The 26,517-nt window shown below is 44.5% G+C and overlaps 1 protein-coding gene across 1 annotated transcript in view; it reads left to right on the forward strand.

Moving 5' to 3' along the window:
• The first annotated feature begins 305 nt into the window (after positions 1–305).
• DNAAF11 (dynein axonemal assembly factor 11) overlaps positions 306–26,517 on the forward strand; it is a 130,316-nt gene continuing 104,104 nt past the window's right edge. Inside the window, exons 1-2 of the mRNA XM_085604905.1 lie at positions 306–424; positions 22,013–22,180. Coding sequence (XP_085461031.1) covers positions 415–424; positions 22,013–22,180 — 178 coding nt within the window. The 5' untranslated portion in view covers positions 306–414. The remainder of the gene's footprint in view (positions 425–22,012; positions 22,181–26,517) is intronic.

Genomic DNA, 26,517 nt, shown 5'->3' on the forward strand with positions numbered 1-26,517 from the left:
GCAAACTCTACATTTACAAATGCAAAAAAAAGCAATCTAAAACGTTGCCAGCTCTGTCGTTGAACCATCCACGGTCGATAGATACCCCGTTTAGATCTAGACAGGCTACATAAAGTAGTGTGTAACTTTTCTGTGCGCAGATTCAGGCTTGGGATTTATCGTGTGTTATCTGATGTTTAGAGCAGTTTTTATTGCTTTTCACATCACTGTAACCCTGGCTTAAACAAATACCCTTAGGCGAACCACGCATAGCAATTAAGAGCCCACAAAACGTACTCATGCCGCGCATGCCCGAAACGGCTCAACTGGGCCACCGTACTGTTGTCATTTCCATGGTAACCGCACACGCCGTTCATTCCCGTAAAGCTGAACGGGGCTGGTGTTTGAACTAACAGGAAGAGGAGAGGCACGGCAATGGGCAAAAGTAAGGAACTCGGACGAACCAATTTGTGCCGGTAGTGGCCGGGGTGGTATTCCTAAAATGCCAGCGCACGCTTCATCGGCCGTTTTTAACAACTTTCTGGATCCAATACACAGGATACTCTAGTTGCGTGCGCTGATAGGGTGAGATCACTACGCATGCGCAGTCTTGCGTGCGCGCACCCTGGATCTTTTGTATTTCGTTCGTGGTTGTGGTTTATGTGTGTTCGCTTACTCGCTTTAGTTAGCATTTTTCATTTATAAGTTCATAAGTACAGAGCCTGATGAAGTCATCGGATCTATCTTTGCATCTTGATTTGTAATTGATCTTGGATATTTATTTCCTTTGTTGGAGTATAAGGTTTTTTCTGAGGTGTGGTGAGTGAGGTCGTGGTCTACAAATAGGGTTGCCGTCTTTCCGAGAGAGAAATACTGGCCATCTGTTCACGTTTTAAGATTCTGCAAATTCCGGACATGATTTTTAAGTATAACTTTGTAAGAAATCGTCTGTATGCTCACTTAACACGGTCTTTCTTTACTGTGTTTTACTTTATCACTCGGCTTATTAAGGCAGCTGTAGGACACATTTTAAAGTGTTCCCTTGTTACATTTACTCTTAAGTATGTGCTACTAAGGGGAAACTTTGCCCGTTTGGCTAGTTTCCTATTATTTTTTTGTACCGACAGCATACACTGCCAACAGACTAGATTCAAGTGAGAACAGTTTTTAAGGACAAAACTGCTTTTTTTTTCCTTCGGCATATAATTGCATCAGTATCCAAGTAAGTTAACGGGGTAAATACATTCCGATTTTTTTACTTCTTCAAAATCTCCGTCTTTGTTGGTGGAAAATGTTGACATGTATGTGGTAGGGAACTTAAAGTACCGGTCATGCCGGGATAAACCCAGCCAAGAGCCGGGATTATAGCGGAGTTGTTCTTTTGGGATTTTGAATGACCCAGCTGCATGCACTTTACGGTCTGTGTTGAACTGTGTGGTTAGTAACAGGGTTGACTCCTCAATGGATCCGCTTTGACTTTCACCATTTATGGTTGATGTAGTTGGCTAATTTTATCTACATAACAGTTACCCGCTGTCATGGGTTTGGCCCTAGAATCGGGGAAACCATGCCTCATAATTCTGGGGCCAAATAGGCATATGATGCCACAATTCAGGGTCCTTGACCAGGTGGAAAATGTGAATGATGTAGTGTCCTGCTGGACACATTTTAGTGTTCCGCCTGGTGTTAACCCACACTGTACACCCACCCATCACAGATGTCACCGGTCAGGTGACCCTGCTAATACAAGGGTCAGGGCGCACCTGCCATAGGCCAGTTCCAGTACCCGACTACAGCGTGTCTGTATGGTCATTTCTGCAACATGGTGATGAGTGCGGGTCAGACCCTGCGTTTTCTGATCCGCATAAGGGGAATGTAGACTCACGTCTCAGGTACCCCCTACACCTGTCATCAGTGCACAGCTACTCAGAGACGTGCATGGAGGAGAAGTGTCCCAGCAAGTGTATGGCTCACGGTGTTAGAAAGGCTGCTGTGGCCTGCACATGAAGCAGCTGTCGGCAAACGGAAGCCAACCCCTCCGGCACCTACTGCCGCTGCCTTCCTGACTGACCGTATGGTGAGAGAACCTCTTGAAAGAAGGAGGAAACAGAACCAGCTGGGAGTGGCACAAGAGATACGCCCCCGCCTGCTGAAGTGCCCTTCGGCTGCATTGCCCCAATGTGGATAAGAGGGAGCTGCGCCCTCCCAGGATCTGCATGAGACCCCCCATCCACGCCTAAGTAAGAGCGGTTTCTACTGGGAGGTGCACGCTCATGGTAGGAAGCATCCGCAAGCTGCCGCAGGTGCCCTGCGAGCCTGCTGAGGCCCCACCTGCAGAGGAGAAGAGCGTGGATCGGCCTGTGGCTGCATCCATGGGGAGAATCATCCCCTGCATCCACCCATGCAGAGCTCACAAGGCAATTGGATCGCAGCACTACTAGTGCTGCTGTGGATCACAGTTTGAGGTAGGAGCACTGAATGACCTGGGTGCGGCAGCCTCGGCCGGAGCGAACGTTGGGAGAAGAGCGACCATGCCTGAAATGAATGACCAGCCCCCGTTTGCATCGCAAGCCCTCACGCGGGCCACAGTACACAGACTGCCGGGGTGGGGAAGAAATTACTGCAGAGCCACCTAGTGACCATTCCCCTGCGCCGGTGCCCGTGAAGCACGCACCACAAAGAAGGCCGCCTAGTCTGTTAACTGCAAAGACGGACGGAGTCCTAGCGAGGCAGCACCTGCCCAGATCATCCTGCATTTTCAGCCGCAGCGCATTCCTGCTCGGTGCCCTCATAAGCTGCAAGGCCAGCAGCCTTCGGAGAGCTGCCGCAGCTTGAGAGAAATGGTGGCTGTAGTGCCACCTAGAGGTGCTTCAGGAAAGGGCACCAAAAGAGCAAGGAGGAGAGGTGCCCTGCTGCTGGTCCGTACTGCCTACAGCAGCAGAAGTAAATAGACCTGAGTCTGCCGCCACTTCGCACCAGCACTCGCACCCAAGGGGAAAATAGGAGACTGAATATTGAGGCCTACACCACCATGAAAAGCTGTTGTGGCCTTGTGATGTGTTAAGGCGCCACCTGGTGACTGATTGGCCACACCGCATTCAGCCCAGAGGACAGCTGCCAGAGAACTAGTACTTGAGCAATGTACAAGCGCAATGTCAAGCAGGCCAGCAGTGCCCCATGACCATGCATCCGGTAATACACTACACCACATAAACTTGCCAGCTACAACCCGGGCCATCCACAGCTCTACACCTCCTTTGCTAGCGGGAGACTGAAGCTGTGAAACCGCCAAAACAGGAAGGGACTGCACCCTGTGCCCCCTGGAAGGGATTCTGTAAATCAAAGGCAGCACCCAAGAAGAAGAAAGAAAGCAGAATAGTAGAAGTTGCTGTTGCCCCCCGCAAGGGCCTGCTCATCAGCTTGCAAGTACTGTCCTTGTCCTGGGTGGTCTGAGAAGGCTGAGGACACACGGGCCAGAGAGAAGAGGCCCACGGCGAGAAGAAGAAGTTCCTGAAAAGGGAGGTTTTTATGTCACACGAAGTGACCAAGCATGGCTGAACGGAGGCAGGATCAAGCGTCACGATGGCGCTGGCTTGAGGCGCAAGCACGCCGCTCTTGAGTGAAGAGGTAACCTGCAATCCTGGCTGAGGAGCACTGTGAAAATCCCTGAGGAGGGGATGGGGCCAGCGAAAGGCCCACAAGGAGAAGAAGCATGTCCTAGCGACAAAGAAATGGCACAGTCCTATGAATCGAACACGACCAGCAAGATGTCTATGTGACGCAAACATGAGACATGTGGCTTGACGCCACATCCAAGTGAGGAACCGGGTCGGAAGCAATGAAGAGCGTGGGGCGCCACATCCCGAAGTGGGAGAACAACATGGCAGGACGCCACTTCGCGAAGGAGGAGAATAGTGTGGCACGATGCCACAGGGCGAACAACCACCACAGGCACGCAAGAGAGAAAAGGAGAAGAGCGACAGGACAGAGGACTCGTGCCAGCACTGGAGAAGGTGTTCATCAGCACAAGCCAGTCACTGGGGTGCAGAAACGTCACTGGAGACAGCTTTCCGGGAGGACCATCCGTAAGCCGCTGGCAAGCGTGATCTGCGTAAAGGCCCCACACTTCACAGTGCAATTGTCCACTCACCTGTCACCGGCTGCTTGGCATCAATGGTATCACGTCTAGCAAGTGCACCTACCAGAAGATAACCGTAAGTGGCCACAAAGTCAATCCAGTCCTCCTCACTCCACGAAGTCACCTACAGCAAGAGATAGCCGCCTGTTGCCCACGTTTATAAAAAACAAAAATTATCATATTTATCATCAAGGTGCATCATTACCAAGAACATCTAAGGAGCATTGCACCACCAGAGTGGATCCAAACACTCAAGACATCCGGAGTTCAATAAGGCGCTCCTGGCGCCGTGGGAGGCTAGCCACCCAGGACCCTTCTGTGTGCCCCTATAAACCTTAAGCCTGCCGATGAAAAGCATACCCGACCATTGGACTACATCTTTGGGGTTACATGAGGCTTGGCTGTAGCCCAGTTGGGAGTTCTGTAGCGACCCCTCAGCCCAACCTACAAAATTCCTGAACAGCCCACACGGCCATATGGCAATCCAGGGGCAAGGACCTTAACAGAGTTCCTGTGAGAGGGGAATTTGAACCGGAGAGATGCATCGGCAGCAGCTCCACGACAGGTACCGGGAAGCATGGAGGTCGCAGACGAAGACTGGTAACCTAAAGACCATCTGATGGAGGCATGTGAACTGGAATCCTAACGGCGATAGCACTCAGACTCGGAGACTCCACCCTTTGAGGCTGCATGAGCGATTTGGCTGTGGTCTTGTTGGCAGTTCCACAGCGACGCCTTCGCGCAGCCTACGGGAGTCCCGCACAGTCCACACGGTCCCATGGCAGCCCGGCAGGAAGGCCCTCCAGGAGGCTCCTGTGAGAGGGGAGAACAAGGCAGCAGAGACAAGTCTGATGCTCCTCTACCAGCGGGACGCGCGCTTATAAGGCAGACGCCCTCTCTATCCTCTGGCCCATTGCTGCTCTGTTTAAAAAAAATATATATACCTGTTTTCTGTGCTCTGATACCCCCTTCTAGTTTTAACTTGTTTTTTATCTTGTTTCCCGCAATTTGCTTATTTGCACATTATCGAGTACTTCCACTCGCTTAGACACTTCCCTATCTATCAGCTGCGTCTCCCCGGTCCACCGCGGGTTGCGTCCCGTTTGTGTGGAGGGAGATAATGCGACTTCCGGTCTGAGGGAGGTTGGCGGTCTAGGGGCCACAACCCCCTCCATAAAACCGGATGCTCTGCACGACGTGCAGCGGGCGCGCCAAAGGCAAGCCCGTCTGCGTACTGATGTCGCCAGGAGCCAGGAACCCTGCCCTTTCCACCCCTGACCACGCACAGACCCCATGTATATTTTACTCTAGAAAGGAATTACTGACTACATGCTGGCATTTCGCCCAGGACGCCACTCGGACCATGCCTACACCTCAAGGTCCTTTCTCTTGCATACACTTCAGTGTAACATTACCCATAGTGCTCATATAACTACAACCTCTGGAAATCGAACCCATATTCATCACCCCCACACCCCCAAGGTTGATATCCCACTCCTTTCAGAACCCAGAAGGCCATCTTAACAGCCTCAATTTAAGCTGGAAAGTCATCTTAAGCAATGTCAGATCCCTCCCTAAACACGCTACGGAGATGTGGGATCTTCTAGGGTTCCTGACCGAGACATGGCTTAAGCCAAATTCGACTTCCGCCATCACTATTGCTCTGCCCACGGGCTATAGGTTCTTAAGAATGGATAGACAAATTAAATTGGGGGGTGGGATTGCTATTATTTTCAAAGACGGTATTTCAATCTCTACACTTGAGCAACGCTGCAGCACAAACATTGAAATTCTAGTCTTCTGCATTGACTTTCTTCCGCAACTTAGCTGGAAAGGTGTCTTAGTGTATTGACCCCCATGCCCTCTGGCAGACTTCTCTCTCCAGCTCACGGAAATAATAGCTCCTCATGTAATCTTGACTAATACATTTTTATTGCTCAGTGACTTTACCACCAACCCTGACACGTCACAGCTCTTAGCAGACCATGCTCTTTTAGGATTAACTAAGCCCGACACACATTGCTCTTACTCTTACTGGTCATACTCTTGACATCATCTTTACCAATGCATCCAGCATCTCATGTGAGCCCCCCCAGCCACTGACATGGACAGATCATGCGTGTATTGAATTCAATATTCAAGGACCCTGGGTGGCTGCTGTTCTGCTCCTAACCACCCACAGGGTCCGCAGACAATGGCACAAGATCTCCCCAGACATTTTTCAGGCTGCTTTCCCGGCACCCTGGGAAGCTGAACCCTGTAACACAGAGGAGGGCCTAGCCGTGTTCAACTCGGCTGTGAAAAGTGCCATTGACCTACTTGCTCCCCTTAAACCATTACCTAAATCAGCCAGGCGCCCTCAAACAGCCTGGTTTTCCCCTGAGCTCCGTGCCGAAAAACAGCAGTGTAACAATCTCGAGAGACGTTGGCGCAGGTCCCAGGAGTCGAGAGACAAAGACAGCTTTAAGAGAGCCCTCTCCACCTATCATAAAAACATAAAGGGAGCATGGAAAGTTTTTATTGCCTCATAGCTAGCAAAGGCCGAGAACGCCCCCAAAACTCTATTTCAGACACTAAAATCCTTTACAAGCCCTAAGACATGTGACAATCCTGAGACCCCCATCCCAAACTCTCTGTGATGATATTGCCCAGTATTTCGCACAGAAAAATGATCTACGACAAGATCTCCCTCTCTGGGAGCCAGCAACCACTTCTTCTGCCTCTTGATCCGCCAGCATCTGTAAATGCACAACTGCTGGAGTGCTTTCCCCATATATCTGTCAATGAGATGGAAGCCTTACTTCACACAGTAAAATCAGGTTCCCCCCTTGATGTCATTCCAGCCAAAGTAGTCAACTCCCTCTCCATACAACTGTCCTCACACATAGGCACAATTCTCAACCTCTCTATGAGAGAGGGCTACCTTCCCCGGGAATGGAAGGCGGCACAGGTCATCCCTATTCCGAAGAACTCCAAGGTCCCTATGGAAGAGCTTTCCAATCTCCGCCCCATCTCCTTACTACCTCACCTGAGCAAAGTATTGGAAAAATACATCAAAAAACAGCTTCCTAACCATGTCAAAAATACAGGTAGTTTGGATTCCTCTCAATCCGGTTTCAGGCCCAAATACGGCACGTAGTCTGCCCTGTTGGAGGTCACGGACAACATCAGGATGACCTTAGAATGTGGCCATTCAATGATTCTCGTGCTGTTGGACCTCTCCGCCGCGTTCGACATGGTATCCCACCAGATATTGCTCAGGAGATTGGAGGAGATTGGACTAAGACGCCCTGCTCTTCAGTGGATGACGAGCTTCCTGTCCTCCTGTACCCAGACCGTCAATCTTGGCCCTTTTCGGTCGAAGTTGATGGAACTGACCAAGGGAGTTCCCCAGGGCTCATGTTTGAGCCCTACTCTAATTAATATTTACATTGCTTCCTTGGCCAGTCTTCTCAGATCCTGTGGCTTCACCCCCATTTCATATGCTGATGACACCCAGCTCCTCTTTTCATTTAATAAATCTGACTTATCGGTTCAGTCCACATTCTCTGCGGGAATGACAGCCATCGCGAATTGGATGAAGAGCAATTTCCAACAACTTAACGCAAGGAAGACCGAGATTATGCTTTTCGGAGACGCACCATTGCTGTGGACACCAGACTGGTGCCAGGTAGTCCCCCGGATCAGGAAAACTAGGCTAGGCGGGAAATCCTTTTCCTACCTTGCTCCCTCCCACTGGAACCAGCTCCCTATTCACCGTAGACAATACCCGACTATCTGCGCTTCAGGAAACTCCTCAAGACCACTCTATTCGAGCAATGCCGTCAGCCTGTCTAGCAGCATAGTCCAAAGCGCAGAGATATCCCTTTGGTGGTGATTCAAGCGCTATATAAAACCTACAAATAAATAAATAAACTGGGAAGCATCACTGCCTCCAAGGAAGGCCCTCATCCTTGTCCACATTTTGGGAATTAATGCCTTCAACGTCCCGACCTATAGACATATGGGAACCATTTGTTACATGGGCTCGTGAGCGTAGAGAGGAGGACAGAGATGTGCCGACGACCTCCATGGATCTGTGACTTAAGGTGGGTGGCCTGGGAGGGGTCAGAGACTGGAAGGGTGGATGAACACGAGGGGTGGGAAAAGCGGAGGTAAAGAGATGCTGTTTTTATGTACAGGGAACCAACTTGGTATGCATAACCTAGGGGGTGATGATTTGGATTTCTTGTCAAGCTGGCACTTGGACTTTTACTATTGTTTGTGTTCATTTGTAATAAGACAAATCTAACTTTTCTCCTGCATGGTAAAAAGGATCAAGCACGTAGGAAATAATATTTGTTAGAGACACAATATGCGTTGATGTGGATATCTGTCTGGATTGTGTACTGGCTAACTGCTTTGCAATGTTTGTTGCATTGTTTTGAAAATGGCAATAAAAATAAATAAATAAATAAAATAAAATGAACGTCCTGCCTAGTTCATCAGATGGTCATCCTTCATTGCATACAATCCACACAACTGCATGTGGCAGACATGTTCTGGGGATTTCCATGCAGGGAAACAATTTTCTCAAACCGGCCACATGGCCTAATTTCTTCCTTTTTCTGGAGTACTTTTATGTGCATTACCAGGTTGTCAAACCCCAGTGTATTGCTATATGTGGACACATTTATGGGGTGTCTAATCATTTTGCATGGGCAGTCGCTCAGTAAGACCACCCCATAATGCTCTTCTCCCAGAAGTGAACAATGTCCAATATCCCCCAACAATACCGATTCCCGCCATACTTAGGCCATCATTACAAGTGGTGGTCCGTAGGTCTCAATGAAACGGGAAACAGGAGTTAATGGCTGCATTAGCAATGCAGCCAATTAAGAGGATATTCTAGTCAAACTGGGAACTCCAAGTGCTATAGGAATGGCTTGCAAGTTTTTCATGAAGGCATTTCGTCTGCTCAGAGCAGAAGAAATGTCCAGGCAAAAACAGCTCATAAATAGGGTATAAAATGTGAGAATCAAAGCTGAAATGCCAGTACTCGCAGGTTATTCTTCAAATATCTAGAAAGGGGGTGATATTTTCACACACGGAAGTACTGATACACACAATATTGGCATTTCTGAGTGCAGGAATAAGTGTGCAGTTGTTAGAAACTGGGATCTCTAGTTGGCAGAGGTATGCACCCTATCCACGTACGGATCTTAAACCTAGTCAAGGTAAGCTAGATTAGCAGGGCAGCTCAACAGAGCAGATCCTTCAGAGCAGCAGTCCAGTAAAGGGGCAGACCTTGTGGCAGAGCAGGCTTTACTCCAGACAGAGTTCTTCAAATGTCCAGTATTGTACTGTCTTGGTAGGGTCAGTGCCCCACTACTTATAATACCCAAGTGTGCCTTTGAAGTGGGGGGTGACTTCAAAGCAAGCCCTTGAAGTGCACTGGTCCCTCTTTCATCCCAGCCCTGGCTCCAGACTATCAGTAGGGAGTAATCAACCCATTGTGTGGGAAACAGGGCACTGCCTATTCAGGTGTGCGAGCTCCCCCTCTCTCTTCCTGCCCATGTAGAGCTATCAGAATGCAGAGGAATGAAGATGAGTTCTCTGTCATACCCACCCTTCCTGTGTTTGTGGCTGTCTACAGGGAATGCACAAGGTGTAGCTGTCACCTACCACAGACATGTATTGGAGAGAGGCTGCAAGGCACACAGAGCAGTAACAGCAGAGAACTGTCCACTTTCTAACAGGGACATTTCTAAAACAGTAATGTTAAATCCAACTTTACCAGAATAGAGGATTGATCATTGCCAGTCCAAAGATATGAAAAATGGTGCAGGTACTCCTGTCTAATCAGGAATTACAGCTTTATTGTGTATTAAGGAATTCCCAATGCTAGCCTATGTGAGCAATAGGCCTCACAGTAGTGAAAAACAAATTTAGCTGTTTGTCGCTACCAGGACATGTAAAACTTAAAAGTACATGTCCTACCTTTTAGTTACACAGCACCCTACCCTTAAGGCTATCTATGGCCTACTTTAGGAGTGACTTGTATGTAGAAAAGGGGAGTTTAAGGCTTGGCAAGTGGTTTTAAATGTCTAGGTGAAGCGGCATTAAACTGCACACACAGGCCTTGTAATGGCAGGTCTGAGACAGGTTTGAAAGGTTACTTGTGTGTGTGGCACAACCAGTGAGTGCTGCAGGGCCACTAGTAGCATTTAGATTACAGGCCCTGGGTATATGGTATACCACTTTATAAGGGACTTGTAAGCAGGGCCACTGGAATTATGCGATCGTGCAGTTGTGGCAATTTTTGCCTAATTATAGATTTTCCATAGTTGCTACATAAGACATCCTCTGCTGCATAATCTGAAGATTTTAACAAAAAACATTTTTGTTTCTCCCTCAAACGGTTCAAAAGTTACAAAAAATGCAGCAACAGGTGTTGCCGCGTAGGGAAAGGCCGTTTGCAAAGCTGGACTGGTCACCTTTCTGTTGCTTATTGCTATATTTGAGTGTTAGATTGGTACTAATGAGGTGCAACCAATGCCCAGACAGTGTTACCAGGTTTAAAAATGACGAAATAATGACGTGATACATTTACCAAATGTGCCACATTATGCCACATCATTTGCCTTTTCTTGCTGAATAATTTACTCAACTCAGCCGCTTAATTTGTCCCTCTCCGTTCACATAATTCCAGTGGCCCTGCTCATAAGTAAACTAAATATGCCAATCATGTATACACCAATGTCATCATGTTTAGGGGAGAACCACTTGCACTTTAGTACTGGTTAGTAGTGGGAAAGTACTCCTATTCCTAAGGTCAACTAAACGATACAACAAAAAGAGGAGGTAAACCTTCCATGTTGAAAGACATACACTTAAATCTACGCGGTTGCGGGCATTCAGTGGAATTCGGTGCGACCTATCAGTGGAATTCGGTGCGACCTATCAGTTGATAGGCCTGATGTTTCACAGGCCAAATTGTAATAGAATTCAAATACATGGTACTCTTTATATCGTTTGTTATTTGTAATGTACGTGTCGGGCACTGTCCATTTCGTACCTTTTAAAATGAATAAAATTTGTCAGGAAAAATAAAAGGGGAGGTAAGCAGGCAAAAGGTTTGGGGGAACACCACCCTAAGGATGAAAGGTCTGACAGCAGTATTCATGCATTCCTTGAAATGGAGCTCCAAGAGTCTGATTCTTAGTTGTGGTATGAATAGAAAATTCTTAGATTTCTAGAATATGTTCTAAACCAGGAGGAGAATGCAAAGGAGTTATTTCACAATAGAAACAAACGGGTATCAAGAATTCCAGGATCAGCTCTTCTACTTACACTGATGTCAGTAGAGAGTATGCACGGTGATAAGCTCCAAAATGCACAAGGATAATTAATAAATCATGGAGGGTCAGGTATCTTACATCCAGTTTTCCTTCCTTTGCTCCTGAGTTTTTGAAAGTATGGATCTGGTTGGATGGGTGGCCTTAAAACTTTGGAAAGGTATCCAGGTGTGTAGACTTGGAGAGCCTTCTGATGTAGGCACTAAGCTGTCTGATCTCTATTTTAACAAACACTTGAGTAACGGATTCAGAGTGGGTGAGATGTTATGATTATCGTTCGGACTGTATGACTTTGAATTTTTGAGACCTCCAAGAGATCCTCTTTTGAATGCCTTGGGCAATATGTGCAATCCTGCAGTGAAGTGATTACACCAAGCACAAGCTGGTGCAGCTGATGACATGCGTTCTTGGTCACTACGGCATGTGGGGTGTGCAGGAGTGGTCACTGTTGAACAGCAGGAAAGACTTGGTTTTGAGGTCTCGTCAGGAAAATAATCAAAACTAAAGACTGTCGGTGAACTTCTCAAAACGTTTATTACTCTTTCTTATTCAGAAATTTGCATGCAAAAAGGCAACACAGGCTAACACATGTTTCACGAAACACGTCACCTCATCAGGGATAATTTTAACAATTTCAAAAGAATCATCAAAGTGCTCAAACATTGGAGCAATATCCAAAGATGATACAGATGCTTACTCATTGGGAAGAGACTCCTATGTAAGAAACTCAGTACACGGGTGGGGGAAAAGGGGCGAAGGGTTTTTGATAAATTATGGGATCTTGATTGGGGTATCATCGTAGGAACTGCATATGCACCCACTGCTGAAAAAACCCACTGCCTCACACGACTTTCCAGACTCATATCTTATTTTGCTGATGCACCTTTCTTGTTAGGTGGGGATAGGATCCTGTCCTCCTGACCCAACACTAAGCAGGACTGGATGTATAGATACTCATAAATGTAACAACAGCGCCCTGCCCAAGGACTCCAGGCCATCACACCTTGGTAGACATTTGGCATCTGTTACACCAGACAGATTGGGACTAAACCGTTTTCTCTTGCCCTCATGAGACTCAGTCTGTATAGATTATTATCTCATCCATTGGCGGCTACTACCCAATACAACTCGTTGCAATATTCTAGAGGCTGGCTTTTCAGACCACAGGCCAGTCTTCTTGGGCCTTGACCGAGGACTATCATCACTGATTTCAATGAGGTGGCGATAAAGGCGTTTGCCTAAAGTTATCTGAGTGCAAGGAACAGCTCCCTAACCACATCCGGACATACCTCTTTGACAATGAGTGATCTGTAAACTCCCAAAAGGATCTCTCGACAGCTAGCAAGGTGATGCTGAGAGGGAGGGTGATGAAGGATTCAACAATAGTGAAGCAAAAGTCCCACACAGACCTTTGACTCCTAGAGGTGACTGTCTGTACCCTCACTTGTTTTAGGGGTCAGAGCACATGCACTGGGACCTGGTTAGCAGGGTATCCATGCACAGACTCAAAATGCAAGCAGCATCAGGCCAAAGAAATGGGGGTGATTGTGCAAAAAGGTGCATTTTCAATCAGCTTGAAACATGTAAAACCTGATCACAGAGCGATGTGAAGTCTTAGATTGCAAGTTGTCAACTCTCAGATATGTCTCAATCACAGAATGATAACAGACTGGGGAGCATTAAGTGATACCTGTGGCAAGCAGGCACACAGGGGATGGGCTCAATCAGCAGGAGTGGTGCCATGGCTGATAAAGCAACAAATACCCTAACCAAAGACAGCCTCAAAGCCAGCTTGGCAGAGCTCAAATCGGGGTTCGAGAAAGCCTACAACACAATTTGACAGATCTCAGAGTGGATATCACCAAGAGGTTGAACAAGTTAGACATATAATTTGACAATGCCAGGCTAAAGACTGGACACATGTAGGCCCCTGCTCACTAGTTACCCTCACACTTGTTTATGTAGTATCTCAAACAAAGTCATTCATTGACAAGGATGTGGACTCGGAACACAGATCCTGCGGGAATATTTTTTGCAGAATTAACTTGAAGGAATGCGCTAAGCCAGAAGAAAAAAATGGTTGCTCACTTGAGCCCTTAGAAGTATACTGGTAGGGGGGCCGGCCTGCCAAATTGAAATCGAAAGGGCTGGTAGATTAGGCAGGTGTACCACAAAAATCAGTGATAGACCACATACCATTCTCATCAAACTGGCCTGAATGTACCTCAAGAACAGTTCAAGAACACCGTGGACTACTGTGATAGCCAGGTCCCTCTATCAGGGCCGATTGATGGCCACACTATAGAAATGCCGTTAGTTTGGTCCAGTGAGACAAGAGATTAACAAGAGATTTATTGGATAGTGTTGGGTGTTCTTGGAGGCATGTAGCTTGCAAGGAAAGATGAAACATGACTGTGGTCTCTCAGAATCGAGCCAAAATGCTGGTGGGGTTGAATGATAAAAATAGAGGCAGGGTACCACTATACAGCAGAAACACTGATGCTGACCATTGAAAAGAAGGGGTCAGCGAAGACCACCTATACCCCTATGGGACAGATCGATGAAGAAACAGGGATACTAGAAGGGTAGGCTTTGAAAATGTCGGGTTATTGATATCATCTGATGGACCTGATGCACCGTCTACATCTCCAACTCCTTGTAGAGTGCCCTGCTTGAGAGTCTGAAGTGGTGCAGACCGAGCAGAGACCTGGAGAATGGGGCATTGGGTAATTAAGTTCTTGGGGAGATGAACCTGATTTATTATATATCTGATGGAGAACTGACGTCAGTTAGAATAGCAGGGAGCAGACACGCTCTACAATTCATCAATAAATTTGTCAATAAAGATGCGATTTTGTTTTTGTATATGAACGTATCATTATTCACATTGGCATCGACTTTTTCAATTCTATGGCCTAGTTTGTCACTACCAGGACATGCAAAACATATGTCACATGTCCTAACTTTTACTTACATGGCACCCTGCCCTTAGGGTTACTTAGGGACCACCTTAAAGGTGATTTATATGTAATAAAAGCGGAGTTTAAGGCTTGGCAAGCGGTTTTAAATGCCAAGTCGAAGTGGCAGTAAACTGCACACACAGGTTTGAATGGCTACTTGTGTGGGTGACACAAGAGGTTATGTTATGTTGTTGTTATGTTAAAAGAATTTGTATAGCGCACGTACACCACATGGTTTCATGGCGCTTGTAGAGGAGGTGAATTTCCGCTCATAAGATCAGTCATTCGTAGGCCTGAGACAACAGCCGGGTTTTCAATTGTCTCCTAAAGTAAGAGTAACATGGAGATGATCTAAAGTTGAGAGGGAGTGCGTCCAAAAAGAGGGGGCTAATACCGCTAAGCGGGATCAACCAGTTCTTTTCGGCTTGAAGGAGGGGATGGCTAACAGGGACAGGTGGGAGGACTGAAGGGCCCGGGCAGGGACATACCTCTGGATAAGATTGGAAATAAATTCCGGCCATGTGCCATGGAGTAATTTAAGTATCAGGCATCCGACCTTAAATGTGCAGCGTTGGGTTACTGGAAGCCAATGCAGTTTCCTCATAAGGGGAGAGACGTGGTGCCATCTTGGCTGGTGATAAATAAGTCTTGCAGCCTGATTTTGTACTAGTTGCAGTCTTCTCATTAAGTACCCAGGAAGGCCAAAGTAAGTGGAGTTAGCGTAATCAAGATGTGAGATTAGCAGGGACAAGATGACTTGGATAACTGCTTCTGTTGTAAGGAATCTACTGATTTTCCTGATTTTGCGAAGTTCGAAAAAGCAGATGGAGACCACTGTTCCGATCTGGGTTTTCATCGAGAGGTCCCTATCGATTGTGACGCCAAGGCTCTTGGCTGAGGGAGAAGGGAGTGGGGGCACTCCCAACTCTGCTGTCCAGAAATTCGTAGTCCAAGGGTTTGGAGAGCCACCAGTTAGGATCAGCTCTGTTTTGTCAGGATTTAGTTTTAGGTGATTGTTATTCATCCAATTGCAGAAGTATAACATAGCGGTCTGAAAATTCAGAATAGAGGCGGGGGTATTATCAATGGTGAAAATCAGATGCAGATCATCTGCATAGTTAAAAATGCGCACCTTGCCTTCCCCCAAGGACTGGATAAAGGGAAGGAGATACAAATTAAACAGGTGTGGAGCCAAAGAGGAGCCTTGCGGACCCCGCAAGTTAGTTTAACTCTTGGGGCCGTGTATTGGGAGAGACGGACAGACTGTGAGCGATGGTTCAAAAAGGACGTCAGCCATTGAAGGGCAGCTCCCTGAACCCCTGTGTCCCTGACCCGGTCCACCAAAATATTATGGTCGACCGTGTCAAAGGCCGCCAAGAGATGGAGGAGCGCTAATGCCTGGGTGGTACCTTTATCACCCTCCTTCTTTATTTCATCCAGTACACTCAAAATTACCATCTCAGTAGAGTGAGAGGGCCGAAAGCCTGTTTGGCTGAGACGTTAGAAGTGAGATTGTTCTTTGAAAGAGCTAAGGCAGTTGGCCACATTGGCTTCTAGTTCTTTGGCCAGGTTAGGAAGTAATGGAATGGGATGGTAGTTCAAGGGGACTGAAAGATCTGCACCAGTTTTCTTAATTAAAGGGACTATCACAGCTTCCATAAAGAATCTGGGGACCACACCCTGGTTAAGAGAGCCATTTAGGAGGGATATTGCTGGCTCGGGCCATGCTAGAAAAAGTTCTCTTAAAATATGTTGGGAGGCAACTGTCAGCCAGAGAGCCTGATTTCACTTTGGCTAATGGGTCCGGGAGGGATTGTTTGATAATAGCAGGAAACTGGTGTAACAAGTAAGGATTCCTGGGCGTCACATCCTGTTTATCAGAGGGTGGGTTATCCGTAATACTAGCTTTGATGGAACTGATTTTATCGATGAAAAAGATATTCAAGGAATCACACTGTGCTTGGGTAGGTGCTAGTTTAGCAGTGATTCTGTCAGGGTTGGACAGCTCATTCACAATCTCAAATATATCTTTAGATTTATTTGTAGAATTCAGAATCTTGTTCGAGAAGTAAGCTGCTTTAGTTCGAAGAATAGATTTTTTATAATGCTTAAGTTGAGTTTGAAAAATATATTTTTATCAGGACATTTATTCCGTCTCCAAGTGCCTGGCGTAAAGCCAATTTTTGAGTTTTCAAGTCACCAGAGACCCACCTGTGTGCATCATGACTCCTAGCCATATTGACTTTCCTCAGGGGGTCAAAGGTGTTACTGGCATCTGTCAGCCAGGATCTAATGTTTTCTTCACTTAGATTAATAGAGGTCTGATGTATATGTACGGTGGATTGCAACGAGTTACAGAAGGCACTGATATTAATATGGTTTCAAGACTGTGTCATCAGACTCGTTTAGACAGAGGTTTTAGCTCTGATCAAATTTTTGAGGGATAAGTTCAAGAAAAAAAAAGGTTTGGATCAAGTGCCGGGGAATACCGTCAGATTGGACACTGTAACATTGGTAGTCCAAATTTGGTCAAGAATATGACCTTTTATATGAGTGGGCTTAGTCACATGTTGTGTGAAATTTAACCCATTGAGGAGGTCGGTCATTTCTGTTGAGTTTGGACTGCCCAATTTGTTACTGGCCCAAAGGTTTAGGTCCCCGATTAACAATATTTAGGCATGAAGGATTACCAGGTGGGGCATTTGTTCCGCCAATGATTGGAGGAAGAGAGGCATGTTGTGAGGAGGTCTGTACAGCGATACACAAATCAAGGGCGTGGCCTGAATAATGTAATAGTGGCTGGGAAGAGCAGCAAGAATGTCTTAGATGGACTTCTGGGTGAGCCACGTTTCAGTAAGCAGGAATATATCTGGTTTGATGGAGTCTAAAAGATGAAATATTTCCAATTGGTGTTTCACAATGGACAGAGTGTTCAGATATATAAAAGTTAGGTCATGGGCCCTATGTTCATGAGTGTACTTCTGTGTAGGGTTACCCATAAGGAGTGGTAAGTTAAGTTCCTGCCGATTATTCCTGTGGTTTATGATCCCTAGGTCAGTGAGTCTAGCTTGAGTCTCAGGGTTAAGTAAGTAGTCTTCAGAGTATTGTTGTTTAAGTTGAGATGCAGAGTAAGTTAAAAATTGGGCATGGTGCCTTGTCCCTCGCCACAGACAGGTGCGGACGGGCGCAGGCCGGCTTGCCTTTGGCGCGCCGTTGGCGCGCCCACTGTGCGCGTCCGCAGCAGCATTAAATGTACTTGAGCAGCTAGATGGCCCGCCCCGCCCATCGTGATTGGCTGCCCCTAAAGAGCTTAAAGAATGCGACCGGCATTTGGGGCCGAGGGAGACAGATAGAAATGCGGGTATGCGAGTATCAAAACAGTGAGCAAATCAAGTTCAATACACTTCAATACACTGTTGTGCGATTCCTAAAACAGTTGAAAGCAAGTTTAAAACACAGGCAATATTTAAATGAACAATGCTCAAAGCGGCAGCGTTACCTTTAGTTCTCGCTCCCACGCTGCAACTGGCTTTAAATGTCCTGGAGCATCTAGATGGCCCTGCCCCCGCTCACCGTGATTGGCTGCCCCTAAAGAACTTACAGAATGCGGCTGGCGTTAGGGACCGAGGGAGACAGATAGTGCTGCAGGCCTACTTGTAGTATTTGAAATACAGACACTGGGTATATGGAATACCACGTTACAACAAATATGCCAATCGGGTATACACCAGTGCTGTCATGTTTAGGAGAGAAGCACATGCACTTTAGCACTGGTTAGCAGTGGTAAAGTGCTCTGAGTCATGAGGCCAACAAACCGAATCAGCGAAAATAGGAGACAAAAAGTTGGGGAAAGACCACCCTAAGGATTACAGGTCTAACAAGAGCTTCAAGAGATGCAAATGCTGATGTTTAATTTAAAGTTGCCTGATGGTAGCACACAACTGAGTGAAAAGGTGCTCATGGCATAAAGGCAGATTAGTGTGCCCAACTCTTATCAGCCTTCTACCAGTATGGTCCGTGAGGGAATCCAAAAAGAAATTCTTAGAAAATGGATCGGGCTATGGGTTTGAGAGCACTGTGGGGATGAACTTGGATCTTAATAAATCAGAAACAAAAGAACCTCTATAGTTCTATCCCTGTGAAGACAGTTCAGGCGATCCCGGACTTCCCAGGTTACAAATAGACTTAGTTAATTTTCCTCGTCATTCCTACACCTACAATGTAAAACTGGTGATAGGGAATGACACTGAGAGATGGAGGCAGGGTGACTCTAGAACTCTGACAGACATGTTTGATGGGGGATCTAGCAAATCTTTTGACACCTCTAAAAGAAAAAAAAGATTTTGGGCGTGTCAATGCATGCAAATTCATCACTGGGTATTGCACCCTGAAGATGCTAGGCTGCTAATACAATTATTACCCACCAGCAGGTGGGCTCCAGGGGATATCACAGCTTTAAGTGATCTTAAAAGAAGTGGGACTGAGAGGGAGACAGAGGTATCAGAAGCATTGGTCCTTGCCCCTGGGCAGAGATATTGCTGATAATGAGTGGGATGATCTTTGGCAGGATAATGTGAACACTTTCAGGGTGATGATTCATAGATAGATTACATACAAATGAATGTTTCAGTGTTAATATGCTCCTCTGCGTTTGCAGAAAATGTATCTCTATTGGATCAGTATTGGATTTTATTTGAATAAGGGTGTGCTGAGAAGTGGTCCTCAGTCACATAAAAGGGATGCTCACTTCCTCTATACCACTGGATGTGATAACCGTTATTCGTGTGTTTGAAAGACCTAGTGGCCATTCATATGGTTCAGGTGGACAGAATGCTGTTAACACATATGCTAGGAGCAACTAAGGTGCACTGCAAAAAGTTGTGAACCACGAGCAATTGAACACTGGTTTCTCAAGTTCTGACAGTTCTTAACCATGTAAAAGGTTTATCAAAACCGCGCTAACAGTGACAACTGTTCTAACAAAATTTGAAGGCCCTGCGTACACTACCTGTCTTCACTGGAGCAATACTAGGTCAATTTACATAGGTGAGAGTGGGCCCCATTTTATAGTACATCTCGGCAAACTAAATTCTTTAGATACTTTACCAATTGTTTGTATCAGGGCCCTCAATTTTTTGTATACATTTCCAATATGTTTTCCAAGTGGTTTTGGAAAACCAAAAAGCCTTTTATTCAACTTTGTATGAAACACTCACCCTCTGTAAACACACAACTGTCCCATGGTTTGCAGAATTGTAGTTCTTATTCATTATGGTCAACAAAGCCCTACTGTTATATTTCCCAGAACGACCCCCATTCCTTTATTTTAGGAAAAATGTTCTTTAACGTATGTGGAAACTGTGAATTTTGTTAAGAACTACTTTATGGTTTTGTCTCCATATCAGTTATAGGGTAGTTAATATTTGACAGTTGCAGGCTCTGCATTCCTGCTCCGTTTTAATGGATGCAACATGAATGAATGACATAGAAACTCAAGGAAAATCTTTTTCAAATCATCTGCTTCTGTTTACTTAGAATTAACATAAGGCATCACTGGAGTGTGAGGGATGAGCTGTTTATATGTGATTGTTATTGGCTGATTGTAAAGTTTTAGGGATTGATGCTGATGCAGCAGATCTCCTTATATCTGAAGGTGCTAGTATAGTCATTATACAGGAGTCTGCCCTGGTCGTATGGACCTTTGGTTGTCAACTGAAAGCGTATGAAAGGAGCTAGCATCAGCAACACATTTCAATAACAGTGGAAAAGATTTGACTCCTCAAAAACAACAGAGACAATGATGTGCAAACCATTAAGGTTTTATTAGCAAAATTAGTAAACTTTACCAATCAGTCATTTAGTAAGTCAATTTATCCAAAAGTATGAATATCAATATAGTGTTGCTGTCTGAATCTGTATATTATAAAGCAAAAGATGCAAACTATAACAATTTAGAGTACACAAAATATAAAGTTAATTGGTTCCATGAATGAATTTCCCTACTCTAAACAAAGCATCGAAAGTGACGGAAATTCAGAGGAACCATATTAAGGTTCGAGAGGAAGGCACGGTTACTCAAGCATAAATCTTAATTGCCTGGGCAGGGGAATCCGCAGAGTCTGAGAAAGGCCTTCTCCCAGGGAAGTCGGGACGGGATCTGCTAAACTATTCTAAAGAACATGCAATTAATACGCAATAGAAGATTCTGGGAGCGTCTTCTCACAAACTCCCTCTGGACGGTCCAATCAGGAGATGATGTTCTCTGGGAGCAGGTAGACTCCCCAGGTTCCCATGGTCAGACAAAGAGGTACACAACTGCACATCCTTAAAATTAGCAAAAATTTGGTCTGCCTGGTATAGGAGGCACACTCCCATCTCCACACACTTAATATCCAGGGCCTAATTTTAATTAGCCTAGCTAATCGAACAGTTCCCAAAATAAACAAAGCCCTATTTTAACTGATGAGCACATCTTGATACTACACCTGCAGATGAGAGATGAACATGAAACTTGCAATGCATTCATTAAATAAGCAATTTGAGTGGCTGGGGCATAAGCACAAGGCTGTTAAATATTATGGGGTAAAAGATGGTGACCAAACTGGTACAGTTAACATGAGTAAATACATTGATTAAACTATGATTATGTATGTGGCTCTCACTACAGGTAAATGCAGCCACCTACTGACAATTTATTAATACGGTACACACATATTAATTTAGTTATCGTATAATCAGTAAATATGATCCATAAGTGCATGAAGCACTAAATTATGCAACACCAATGGAATAACTCATAGGTCATTGATTACTTTTTATTTAATTGCATTTCATATGGTGGATCTGTTGGATGTTTAGAAACTCTCCTGAACCATTTTATATGATATGTTAGGAGATGTCTGCTTAGAATTGATTCAAAGAATTAAAAATGTTTCACTCCTTTTACGGTCCATCTCTTATTCACAAAACAATGAGTAAGTATGTGAGTGTGTAAATATTTTGTGTAAGTTTACTAATTTTGTTGATTCACAGAAGTAAGGGCCGTGCGGTATGCCAGTCTGCTCTGTTCCTATAACAGGAATGTCCACGTCAGTTGGCACAATATTGGAGTTCACGTCCAGTTACACAGTTTTTCCTCTTTGTTTCTTTAATTAGATTCAATATGGAAAAATCCCTTTTTCTACAACGTCAGAAAAAATAGGGGTACTGCTGTGGCTCTCCAAGACTCTTGTAGTAGGCATTAGTAAAGAAGTACAGCGATTGTGGGGAAAGGCAGTGCAAATATTTGCCTGCCTGCAAAGGTATGACGTTTGGCTGTTCACTACATTGACAATACCACATTCCATTTCCCCCTTCAACCCATAGTTACAACTTTTCATCTCAGTTGCATTTGTGACTAGAAAAACTGGCAGATCCTAAGTCTGTCAGGATTTGTAATTTACAGTTACAGCTGCCCTATTTGTTTGCCTTTGAGTAGGGCCTCAGCACTGAAAATTGTTTATAAAAATATACTTCTAAAGGGCATATATGATAGCTAAAAGGAAGAAATGAAACAGTTGAAATGGTTTACTAATAGAAATGAAATCTGTTTCTTTCAGTCACAGAAGATCTTCTAAGACGCCGTGCTGAACATAACAACTGTGAAATCTTTTCACTGGAAGAAATCTCTCTTCACCAACAAGAAATAGAAAGGATAGAATATATTGACAAATGGTGTAGAGATTTAAAAATTCTCTATCTACAAAATAACCTAATTCCAAAAATAGGTAAGCTGAACGCAATGTATGTATAATTACTGTGATTTTATTGCATAACGATAGCATTGAAATTTTCAATTACTTTTCATTAGAATTATGAGCATTACCTATTCTCAGTTTCAGAAGTTATTTGTTCTTAACTTCCATATTTTGTTCAGTTTAAAGCATACGTTTTTAGTCTTTAAACAAAATATTTAATTCTTATCCAATTTCGAATTGTGCACTGAATGCCTAATATAGCTGTGTTCTATTAGTTGGTGAAGTTGAATCCTAATGCATCCTCCATTTGGGTATTTTTTTCTCACCCTCATCTACCTCTGCTTTGGGCTAGCATGGCTACGTCTGTCGGTTTCAAGTGTTTACATTGAACTGTTTGTGATCAGGTGGCTCACCAGGACATCACTGAGCAGAAATGTGGAAAAAAAATGACACATACCTCTTAATGAAGACGACTAATACCATTTTAAAAATGGTGTTCAAGCATGCAACATAATATTGTGTGATTAAATTGGGTCAGACACACTTCTACTTAGCAGGTATGCCTCAAATACATAAATGACGGTGCCCTTCATAAAACATTGTCTGCTGTAGGGCAAGTGCAGGTAAAGTATTGTAAGGATGAAGTACACGCAGTCTGTAGTCTCTTTCATGTGTTTAATCTCAACACCCACCAAATATGCAGCAATGACAAACAGCTTCAGATCCAACTGTCCCTTCAGTCCCTTCTCACCTCTGGCCCATGTCATCACATTCCAACACAGAACCCAGGGCTTAAAGGAGAAGTTACAACACATCTTCCCCTTATAACAATGTGAAAGAACTCAACAGAAAGAATAGAATAGAAGAAAGATACAATAAAACAGATTGAACAGATACATAAGTAAATTACAAAATTTAGAGAAACAACCAATCACATTTTCAGTTAACTTGCAGATACAAGAATAAACTTACGAACACTATTTGTACCTAACACAATAATCTTGTAGATACATTGGTGGTCTCCTGATTCTGGGACCATGAATGGACAAATCAGTACGAGAACAATCTTGATCACCTTTTGGAGCCTTGGGCTGATGCAACGAATCTCTGTAACCATTTGCCGGATGGGCACATTTTGACAACCGGGACATACTCCACACATCCCCCTTATCAAGCATTACTACATTCCTCATGACTTTAACAATACGTCTCGGACCAAAATACTTTGTTTCACCTTTGGGAGACCAAACCGCTTTCTTGACAAACACAAAGTCACCAATTTTCCAAGTAGGTTGACACACACCATTTTTCCTATCAAACCTCTGTTTGTAATCCTCTTGGTATTTATTAAGTCTCCAATTCTGCACAACACAACCCCTATCTTTCACACTCAACCAAAGAGGATTCAACTTTGAACCAGCTATCCTTCCTTTAAGTTTTTCAAACGGGGAACACCCAGACACACTATTTGGTGCATTCCGATGCGCCCACAATTTTTCCCTCAAGATGGGCTTGAGTGGAGCACTTCTCTCCAGGGCATTCTGAGCAGAAGCTCTAACTAATCTATTCATACTCTCAACTAACCCATTTGCCTGAGGAGCATAGAGAGCAGTCCTATGATGTGTAATGGAAAGTTCTTTAAAAAAATCTGCCATTTCTTGAGAGGTGAACTGCACCCCATTATCTGAAACAAGAACATCTGGTATACACCTTCACAAGTGAAAGCATCTTTAAGAAATTCAATAATATTCTTAGTTACCACCGAACTCATACAGGAAGCAGACACCCACTTGGATGTATAGTCAACTAAAACTACAACAAACCTTTCTGAGGGAGACAAGGTGTCAAACGGGCCTACAATATCAATCGCGAGCTTTGACCATGGACGCTCAGGTATCGCAACGGGAGAAAGAGAAGCAGTCCTGGCTTTCCTTGACTTGTCATTTCCTGCACACATGACACAATCCTTGACCACTTCTTCCACTTGGCGATCTACTTCAGGCCACCAATAAGACTCTCTAACTCTCGCTTTGGTTAAACTACGCCCAAGATGACCCTCATGAGCGAGATTGACAACTTTCTCTCTCATACCAACAGGAGGTATCAACCTATCCCCCCGCAAGAGTTCACCTTGAAGAATATTCAACTCTTCACGAACATTCCAGAAACCTCTTCCACAACTTGGAACCATATTCAAAGAAGGCCAACCATTGACAACGAAATTCATGATGATACTTCTACCCTCATCACCCTCACAAGCAGCCTCCCATTCCTTCTTATCAATAGCTGACTCTTTCACCCAACAAACAGTGCTGTCAAGACTATTAATAGACCCTTTCTCTAAAGGCATTCTAGAAAGGAAATCAGCTGGAATATTTCTTAATCCAGGTAAATATTCCACAGTAAAGTTGTACTCCCATAGTCCCTCTACCCACCTTTTAATCCTTGGTGTGGTGCTTTCGACATTCCTACAGGAAAACATGTGTACAAGAGGTTTGTGATCTGTTCTCACAAGAAAAGGTATACCCCATAAATAGAATCTGAAATGATTGATAGCCCAGAAGCAAGCTAAAGCTTCACGCTCTATCACCGAATAGCGCTCTTCCGCACCCTTCAATGAACGAGAAGCAAAACAAATTACCTTCTCACTGCCATCTACCACTTGTGATAGCACCGTACCCAAACCTCGCACACTGGCATCAGTGGTTAAAACTGTTTTCCTTTGAACATCAAAGTGTCCTAAAGTAGGCATGCTTGCAATTTCCTTCTTTACTTTTTTAAATGCATTTTCACACTCCTGAGACCAATTCAATTCCACTCCTTTTTTAAGCAGGGCTCTTAAAGGTTGCATAACACTTGCAAAATTAAACACAAATTTCGAGTAAAACTCAGATAACCCTAAAAAGGATTTGACTTGATCTTTGTTCAGTGGAGATGGTGCCTGTAAAATTGCCTCAGCTAAATCTACTTTGGGACTAATACCCTCTCCAGAAATTGAATGTCCCAAATAGGAAACAGAAGTAACTCTAAATTTGCATTTTTCACTTTTTAGCGTGAGACCTCGCTCCTTCAACCTTGTCAGGACACGGATTAAAATTTCACCATGTCTGTCCTTATCTTGACCATGGACAAGAATATCATCCTGGAAAAATAAGACAGAATCAATTCCACTCAAAACATTTTTCATCACTCTCTGGAAGCAAGCTGCAGCACTTGCCAAACCAAAAGGCATGCGAATGAATCTGTATGCACCTAAAGGGGTTACCAAAGATGTAAGGTGTCTTGATTCCTCATTTAACAAAATTTGATTGTAAGCCGCAGATAAATCCATTACACTGAATAGACTGCCCCCCCCCCCCCAATTTTGATAATGCCTCATTGATGTTAGGTAGAGGTTGTCTGTCTACCCAAATGCAGTTGTTTAGACTTCTCAAGTCCACACACATCCTGATCTTTTTCCCGTTGTCTTTTGGAACCAAAACTATGGGAGCCAACCATTCAGACGACTCTATCTCTTCTATTACCTGCAGGTCAAGGAGCCTATTAATTTCTTCTTTTAAGGGTTCCAACATAAGATTGGGAACCTTTCTTAATTTGTGTACAATGGGTGTGGAATTTTTCTTTAAAATTATTTTATGTTTAAAACCATTGAGACACCCCAGCTTATCACTAAAGACTTCAGGAAACTTCCCCAAAATATCCTGAACATCGCTCTGTTGAGAGACTAACATAACTTGGTTTGGTGCATTGGGGTTCAGAATGATGCCCAGATCCCTTTGATGACGCCAACCCAACAGGTTATCTCCTCGTTTTGCAACATATATTTTCCCTACTGTTTCTCTTCCATTGAATACAATGGGATGAATTGAAAAGCCAATTAAATCGATTTTCTGCCCACCATAACCCACCGGATTAATGTCAGGTGTCAAAAGTTCGATATCACAGGAACCAAAAGTGTTATACCAAAACTTATCACTCAAAAGAGTATAAAGTGAACCAGAATCAGCTAACACAGGAACACATTTACCCCCAATGTATACATCACATAAAGGCATGTTAACATCACCACTGTCTACTGTTTTCTCATTATTCACTGCCTCAACTTTACTATCTGTGATACAATGTATTGCTGACTGAGAGAACTTATCAGCATCCCTTAACATATTCACTTTAGTGTTCCTACACATGCGAGCATAGTGACCTTTTTCCCCACAGCTTCTGCAAATGGTACTTCTGGCAAAACAGTTTGGATAATTCTGTCCATGGTTCTGACTGCCACATCTGGGACATTTAAACTTATTCTCTTTATTAAAAGTAAAATTAGGCTTCTGTTTATCCAATTTAGCGGCAGGCTTGTCTTGGTTAGC

Source organism: Triturus cristatus, chromosome 5_1 (assembly GCF_964204655.1).
Source record: "Triturus cristatus chromosome 5_1, aTriCri1.1, whole genome shotgun sequence".
Taxonomy (NCBI): Eukaryota; Metazoa; Chordata; class Amphibia; order Caudata; family Salamandridae; genus Triturus; species Triturus cristatus.